Raw genomic sequence first — 7,925 nt, 5'->3', positions numbered from 1 at the left:
TGACCTGGTACACGTGGTGGCAAGCCACGGTATTTTACCCAGGGAAACCTGTATCTCAGATAACATTGAATGCATAAGCCACATAAGTATTTATAATCATTCATAATCATTACATAATTGTACGCCATAGCCACAACTTCATGTATTCTCCATGCATACACATTCTCCTCATATAACTTATCATTTTTACTTTTACTTCATCCCCAAGTTATCTCCATTTCCTAGCTTCAGCTAATTACTAGACTTTACTACTTTGTTTTATGACTAAAAGAATGAAAATAGAGGTTTAGAAGTTTGAAATTAGGTTTAAAATTCAGAAACCCAGGTTTGCTAAAACAGGGGCCACGCGTACGCGTGGGCGTGAAAAATCTTCGTTCGTGTACGCAAGCCCCTGCTCGCGTTAATCCTAACCCGAAAGGGTTGGTCGCGTCGCGAGTAGCTAGACGCGTACCCAAATCCTAGGTCACGCGTACGCGTGGGCTACCCTGCTCGCGTACGCATGAATCCCAACTCGAGAGGGTTGGTCGCGTCGTGACCAGCTAGATGCGTACGCAAATATCGGGTCATGCGTAGGCGTGGGTCACGCGTACGCGTGAGCGTACATTTTTCCAGAAATTTAGTAAGTTTGATAAAGCTGCAGAATTCCATTTTAAAACCCTAAACTTTCGACACGCATCACTTTTTCGTTTTAAAATATTTTTCATCTATTCTTCGAACGGCGTAATCTTCACGGACCCAATTTTCAATAAATTTGAAACCATTTGGGGGTCTGGAAGTCAAGTTATGCTTCGTCGAATTTCGGCCAAAAATCAATTTTACACAAAAAGCTCCAAACCTCAATTTTCATTAAACCAAACTCAAATCACACTTCCATGACATATATTTAGCATATCCACATACCATTTATTTTACCAAAGTCATCCATAACCTGCTTCAATCAATTATACATCAATATATTCCTAATATCATACCTATTTCTCATGACTTTAGTCACAACATACACCACAAACTCATATTCGTTCCTTTTCCTACTTTACAAGCACCAATAAGTCATCATTCAACAACCCAACTCCAACATCAACAATTAAGCAAAAACTCATCATTTATCATTAAGTACTAATCAATTTACATGTTCATACATTCATTCTTATCTTAAAGTCAACTAGCCTAAGTCTTCACAGAACATTATATATTATGTACGTGAAACCTAAACCATACCTTGGCTGATTTCTACATATTTTCCGAGACACCAGCAAGGCACCAAATACAACTCTCAAGGTTCAAAATCTCCAAGGCAAGGTCTCCCAAACTCCAACAGGCCTCCAATGTACTCAAGCAAGCTCCAACATACACATTTACAAGCCTAATACACACATATCACACATACACACCAAAATTCAATACCCAACATAATCAAAACAAGGAATGGCTAGGGTTCTAGGATTCTTACCTTACCTGAATGCCAAATAAGCGAGAGTGAATGTTTTTCTCAAGCTAATCGGACCCTATAACATCAAAGAACCAAAATCTCAACATCACTCTAATAAATTTCGAAAATTGGGAGAAAGAGAGGCTGAGAATCAAACTGAAGGTTCCTTACCAAATTAATCACTGGGCTTTGCAGAGCTCGACGCCATGGACGTGTGGCCGCAATCGGAGCTCGGAGCGAAAAGTTACGTGAGATTGAAGTAGAACTGAAGGTTTGGAACTTCACCCTCGTTCTTCTCCCTTTCCTTCAGCCCCAACGTGAAAATGAAATGTTTTGGGGAAGGAAACTGAATCTCTTGCTTTTTATGTGTTGGGCTTTGGGCTCGATTTGGACTCAGTTTAATCAGTTCGATCCGTTCGTCCCAATTTTGGGCTAAATTCTTTGAAATTAGTGTCAAAATTCTTGTTTACTTAGCTCTATCTTATTTTAACATAAAATTCATATTTCTAATTTTTTTATTAAAAATTAATTTATTAATTAATTATTTATTAATTTTTCAGGATTTACAAATTTTATCGTATTGCAAAATAAATTAAATATCAAAGAATTAGCATCCACAAAGCTATTAAAAAGAATTGTCTTTGACTTGTACAACGGTACACTTATAAAATTGACTTAAAATACAAATTATAAATATTTATAAGAATTTAATTTTGATGCACTGAGAGTGTAAAGTAGTTTTAGACGTACATTCAATTACGTAATGACACATCAGTTAAAATAACTACCTTTCATATTAACTGCGTGGATGGTCATCCAAAAGAATGGATGTGATTGCACGGACTGAGTAAAATGTTTTTCACTATCAGTGCCTCAAAATTAAACTCTATTTATAAACTGAATTTAGCATTACATGAAAAAATTTAGTAAAAGAATCAACTAATCTTATCATCTATTAGAAGTATTTCTATGTAAGTCGTCTTACTCTTGTCAAATTTGGATGGGACTTTCTATAGCCTTATAATTCTTGTCTTTATTTTCCATACTTTCTCTTCGTATAATCTACTATAAGTGATACTATTGATAGGATCGTAGACAGTAGACAGTAGCCATTAGGTGTGAAAAAAAATAGAATAAGAACTATGTCAAAATTATAAATTTTCTAAATGACAAACATGTGAGAAAATTCACTATTGCTTATTATATATACTAATAATATATCAATATTTTTAAAAATATATCAATAATACTAATAGTTGAAAGATAATTGTACTACAGTTATAATAAATTTAGTTATTACTCTAAATAAATAAAATAAATAACATATTCGAAAACTAAAGAAAAAATGATTAGCGGTAATTACATTTGGAATGTTCCTATGTTTTTTTTATTCATTTTTACTTGTCATTTCTTCACCACAATATTAGATCATAAAAACTTTAAATTTGAAATATAATAATAAATATGTCATGTGATAGAAAAATAAGTATATATATATATATATATATATATATATATATATATATATATATATATATATATATATATATATATATATATTGTAATAAAATATCACACTATGAGCAATTATATTTTTAAAGTAAATTTATTTATACACTATATCTATTATATTATTTATATAAAATTAAAATCTACTCTCCTAATTGAGCATCATATATATTTACTCTCAACATTGTCCAAAATTAAATTCGAATTATGTCAACAATCTTAACACAGTAAACGAAGTATAATTAATACCCAAAATATTATATATATATTTGCTTCCGATATTGTCCAAAATTAAATTAAGATCATGTTCACAATCTAATTGAATTAAGATCATGTTCACAATCTTGATACCGTGTAACTAGAGTATAATTAATACCTAAAATTTTAATAATTAAATACCTAAAATAAATTAATTAAATAACAATAATTAATACCTAAAATATTGAAACGAAATTTTTATTAAATATGAGAAATAAAAGTAAAAATAAAAATTGATAAATATTAATAAATGTCATTATTATATCCGAAAAGAATACTTAAACAGATCTCATAAAAAATTGACACTTCACTTTCATTAATTGGAAAAAAACTCAATTTTAGTATAGAAATCAAGAAAATTTGGTTTTGTGGATTAAAACAATGAATGTTCTAAAGACGTAACTGGGCTAAGTTGTAGTCACAATAATTGTATTCAACAGTTTTGATTTTAACAATAAGCCATCCCAAATCACCCCAACATATATATACATGTTACAAACAAGACAAAAGATGAAAATATAGTTAGTTGTCGCCAGAAGACAACTTTTGCTTCTTCCACTGGTATGCAGCTTCTAAGATCTTAAGATTAGTCGTCTGAATTTCTTCAGGGAACAAATAGTCGATGAATTCCCCAATTCTAACAAATCAAAAGAACAGGAGTTAATATGAAATCTAGTAAAGGCTTTTATAACCAGAATGGCAAAAATAGAATATTGACAGTAACAAAATACAAACCTGGCAGAACCATCTTCAGTAGTAACTTGTCTTCTCTTTTTGAGCTTCTTCGGCAGCTTAGACTGGACTAAGCTAACATCACCAAGCTCCCCAGAAGCAGCCTCCATGTTGAGCCATTTCTCCAATAGCAGTTCCCTTTCCTCCTTCAGTTCCGGAGCTAACGATCTGAAGTAGTTAAGAGCTTCCTCAAATACCCCTGATTTAATTTAAGCACGAAACAAAAGTAGAGTGAATCAGGATATCATTCCAATTCAGATCAAAGAATAATCAAACAACAAAAGCATCGGGATCACATACTTCTAGCACGCTGAAGGCATTCCCTCTCTTGCTCTTCTTCTGTCAAGTCTAAACTGTTCTGATCTATTGCCGTTGCCTCAAATTCCGCATAGCTTATCCATACCTTCAAGTGCTTTGTTCTATTAAGAAGCCTTTCATAAAGCACTCTTGCTCTCTCAAATTCACCTTCAGCAGTCTCAAAGTCAATATATGCCTGTTTTGAAATCACAAATTGATAGACAGGTTAGCACAAAAATGCACATAGCATATTAGAAAAATTATGCATTACATAAGATGTCATAAATAATACATAAGAGAAAAGAAATGATGAAAGAATGATGGAACAAGAACGGTTAGGCATTGATTGGTACAAGGCAATAAATGTACCTTCCACAATAGCTCAGGCATATCCAATGCTGGTTGAGCGATTGCAACCTCGAATATTGCTCTAGCTCGATCAGTCTCAGATAAAGATCTCTCCAATTCTGCATACTTGCTCCAAGCATAGCAATTTTCAGGCAACCACTCCAGATACTTTTCATATAGTTTTCTGCATCTATCTATGTTACCGAGCTGCAGTTCTATCTCTATATACTTCTTGAAAATCTGTTGTCCAGAGAGCAGGGCTGTGTAAGATAACCATGCTTCAATAAAAAGACATCATTGCATTTACATCAACATATATATTACCTTGTCTTTTGGAGCCTTTCCAATGGCATGTCCTAATATCTGTCGAGCACCCTGGAGATTCAGCTGACGTATTTCAAACTGGGCTGCTAGAAGCCATATCTTTGCAAATGAAAACATACTGTGTGGTATCAAGTTGAGACACTCCCTATAAGAAAGAAAGCCACGGAGAGGAGCAGCAGTGTCAATATACAATACAAAAGATCAACACTGGAGTTTGGCTTCAATACCACAGATGTTGTGATATTCATTTATAATTATTGAAATTGCAGTGCTATGACCATTATCCAAATCAAATCACTATATGTTAGACAAGTTATGCCTATATCATAAAGCTAATTATCATGGTGACTCCAACCAATCAATTTGATAGGGTTCAAAATTGAATCTATTTTGAGTCTACAGTGTCTCGAAGCACATAAGATACTTTAAATACAGTACATATGCTAATTGAAGTAACACGTTCTCTTTAGACTTGAGTCCACCTATTCACTAATTCCAAAATTACGAAATTTATGAGCAATTTTATTTTATTATAAGAACTTAAAAATTGAAGCAAGAGCAACAAACAGATGCGAACATTATATTGAAATTTAGAAGAATTCCAAAATTAATTTCTGAACTTCAGTACTACAAGGCACAAACCTGTATACATCTCTTGTTCGATCCACATCTTCAGCATCAAGCTCTTCGTAGAGTGCATAATTAATCCTAAGTAACACAGATGAATGGAAAATATTAGGGGGCAAATGAAAAAAGTAAAAATCCCGAATAAAAACATATTAAGGAATAAAGTTATTCGAATCAAACAAACCACAAATAGATGTATCGCTGCCAGAATCGCTTCTCCTCTGCAGGAGGAACATTGGCTATAGCTCTCTCATACACTTCCCTGATCCTTTCCTTATTGCCCACACTCTCCTCCAATCGTATATAGTCAAACCATGAATCATAATTCAACGGATTTTTCCTCACTTCATCCTCATACTGAAACCTCCTTTTGCCGACAATAGCATCCTCAATCCTTTCCCTGTCACCATACTGCTTCTCAAACGCCACAAGCTTACGGTACAAGTCTTCTGCCCACCCCTTGGGGATATGATCAAGCGCAAACATATATATACACCTTGCACGCACAGTCTCCTTACATCTCTCCTCAAACTCAGCAAAAGCAACAAACAGCTGCTCAGCTTCCTCATCATCAGCAAGCTTCACCACCGCTCTCTCATAAACATTCCTAGCCTTTGCCACCTCCCCATTCTTCATCTCGAACTTGGCATACCGAATCCATGCCCCAACCCTAGGGTGGCACTGCACAAAACGCTCGAATATCCCCCTGGCTCGCTCAATTTCATTGTACCTAAGCTCAAACTTGATGTAAGAGAGCCATCCCTGCTGATCAGGCATCCACTTCATCCACCGCTCGAAAACCTGCCATTGTGAAAAGTGATGTTACTTAGTCTTCATATAATCAGTAATATTCGTTAGCTATTAATTGTTTCAACTTATGCAGCAGTAGCATCAGAGACATATAAAGTGTGATGTTATATAAACTGTAATCCATGTGTGAGTAATTTAATTCAGTTCATTCACTCATAGAATACCTGTCTGGCACCAGCAACATTGCCAAGCAGTTCCTCCATATGTATATACTTGTACCATAACTGGTCGATCCTCGGTAAGTGGGTGACAGCGTGGTCCCACACATTTCGCGCATGGTTGATGAACTTGTTCTTCATCTCCACCTCTGCATACTTGAGCCAAAGGGTGTGGTTCTTGTAGTCAACTTGCAGTGCTCTCTCCCAAATGGAGCGTGCTCTCTCGAAGTCCTTCTGAGACGCTTCCCACTGTGCATACTTAATCCACACGCCAATGTTCCGTTTCACACGCCGAATTAAGTCCTCAAACTCTTTTCGCTTGCGGAGGCGGTACTCGCCAAGCTCAGTGGCACCGGCGATCTTCTGCTTTGGCGGGCGGATCTCAGCCTCTTGCCGCTCCCGAGCCTCCCGGAGAATCTGCTCCGCTGTGATTTGAATCGGAGCAGGTGTCTTGTTCTTGACCCGCGTTGGCCGTGGAAGCTTCACCTCCGTGTCCTTGCGCATGAGGTAACCCAATGTTGGGTCTGCTTCTTTTGACAAAGACATCGCGCCAGTTGAAGGGTGCAGTAAAGCGAAGGATTTTCCTGTAGGAAAATCGCGGTTGCGGAATTTGAAGCATTGGTTTAGTCAGCTACACTTTCTAACTAATTACTTAAAATTAGAATAATCTTAAACAAATGCTATATCAAATTATCAACTTTGAACTTCAGAGAAATTAACTAGCAAATAAGGAAAAATAACAAGGTTTTGTACCTATCTGGCTAGAACGGCGACAGTCGAGAGAGAAAGAGAGGAGAGGCAAAAGAAACCAACAACACGACCCTGGGGAGTACCTGGCGGCGCGATTGAGAAGCGTTGGAGACACTGTGGCGCGCCTTGCTCGACGGGATCCTTGCCGGTGCTGCCGGCGGCGGGGTTGACCGGAGGATTCCTTGACTGCTCGAACTCAGGCTAGAGGAAAAAGGGGAAACTGAGACTGAAAATTGAAATAGGTGGGGGTTAGGGTATAATTTTAACTTTATAATTAAAGATTTTTTTTTTTTTGGCGACTAACTTTATAATTAAAGATTAAATTATCTTTTGAACATTTCCTTTTAAAATTTATTTTTTTTTAATTGTATTATAAATTTAAAAATATAATTTAATTTATAAATACTAAAAGATTCCCTTCATCATAAATTTTAAAAAACAAAATACCTTTTTAGAATTAATTTTTAAAGACGAAAATATTCTTTTTGAATTAAAATTGTTTATATAAGTATATTTGAATTTTTTAAAAATAATTTTAAAAAGTATTTTGTCTTTTTTTAATATATTTTCTATTTGCTTAATAATAAAATCTCCTCTAATTTATTGATTCAGTAGATGGATTATTATCTATGAAAGATTTTATTTGAATTTAACTAAGGATATTTAAATTTAAACCGATCTAA

The 7,925-nt window shown here is 35.0% G+C and overlaps 1 protein-coding gene across 2 annotated transcripts; it reads right to left on the bottom strand.

Moving 5' to 3' along the window:
* Positions 1 to 3,546: 3,546 nt before the first annotated feature.
* On the bottom strand, positions 3,547 to 7,472 carry LOC130961324 (uncharacterized). 2 transcript variants are annotated; one of them, XM_057887142.1, is made up of 9 exons: positions 7,246 to 7,472; positions 6,499 to 7,076; positions 5,709 to 6,325; positions 5,540 to 5,605; positions 4,898 to 5,042; positions 4,595 to 4,813; positions 4,229 to 4,421; positions 3,932 to 4,127; positions 3,547 to 3,833 (listed from the first exon to the last, which is right to left on the bottom strand). In XM_057887142.1, exons 2-9 carry the CDS (start codon positions 7,036 to 7,038, stop codon positions 3,719 to 3,721), a joined length of 2,091 nt encoding a protein of 696 aa, XP_057743125.1. In that variant the 5' UTR covers positions 7,039 to 7,076; positions 7,246 to 7,472; the 3' UTR covers positions 3,547 to 3,718. The 2 variants fall into 2 exon arrangements, with proteins under 2 accessions (XP_057743125.1, XP_057743126.1); XM_057887143.1 differs by having other exon boundaries at positions 7,326 to 7,472.
* Between the last annotated feature and the right edge of the window lie 453 nt (positions 7,473 to 7,925).

This window comes from Arachis stenosperma, chromosome 2, assembly GCF_014773155.1.
Source record: "Arachis stenosperma cultivar V10309 chromosome 2, arast.V10309.gnm1.PFL2, whole genome shotgun sequence".
In the NCBI taxonomy this organism is placed as follows: Eukaryota; Viridiplantae; Streptophyta; class Magnoliopsida; order Fabales; family Fabaceae; genus Arachis; species Arachis stenosperma.
Note: the sequence above shows the minus strand (reverse complement) of the source record. Positions and strands in the feature narration are given on the sequence as shown.

What these genes read in the sequence shown, in the direction of transcription:
- LOC130961324 (XM_057887142.1), bottom strand. Translation starts at nt 7,038, where the DNA reads ATGTCTTTGTCAAAAGAAGCAGACCCAACATTGGGTTACCTCATGCGC. An exon ending in ATGTTGCTGGTGCCAGACAG is followed by an intron (nt 6,326 to 6,498) that starts GTATTCTATGAG and finishes TCACAATGGCAG; the next exon opens with GTTTTCGAGCGGTGGATGAA. An exon ending in CAGCGATACATCTATTTGTG is followed by an intron (nt 5,606 to 5,708) that starts GTTTGTTTGATT and finishes TGTGTTACTTAG; the next exon opens with GATTAATTATGCACTCTACG.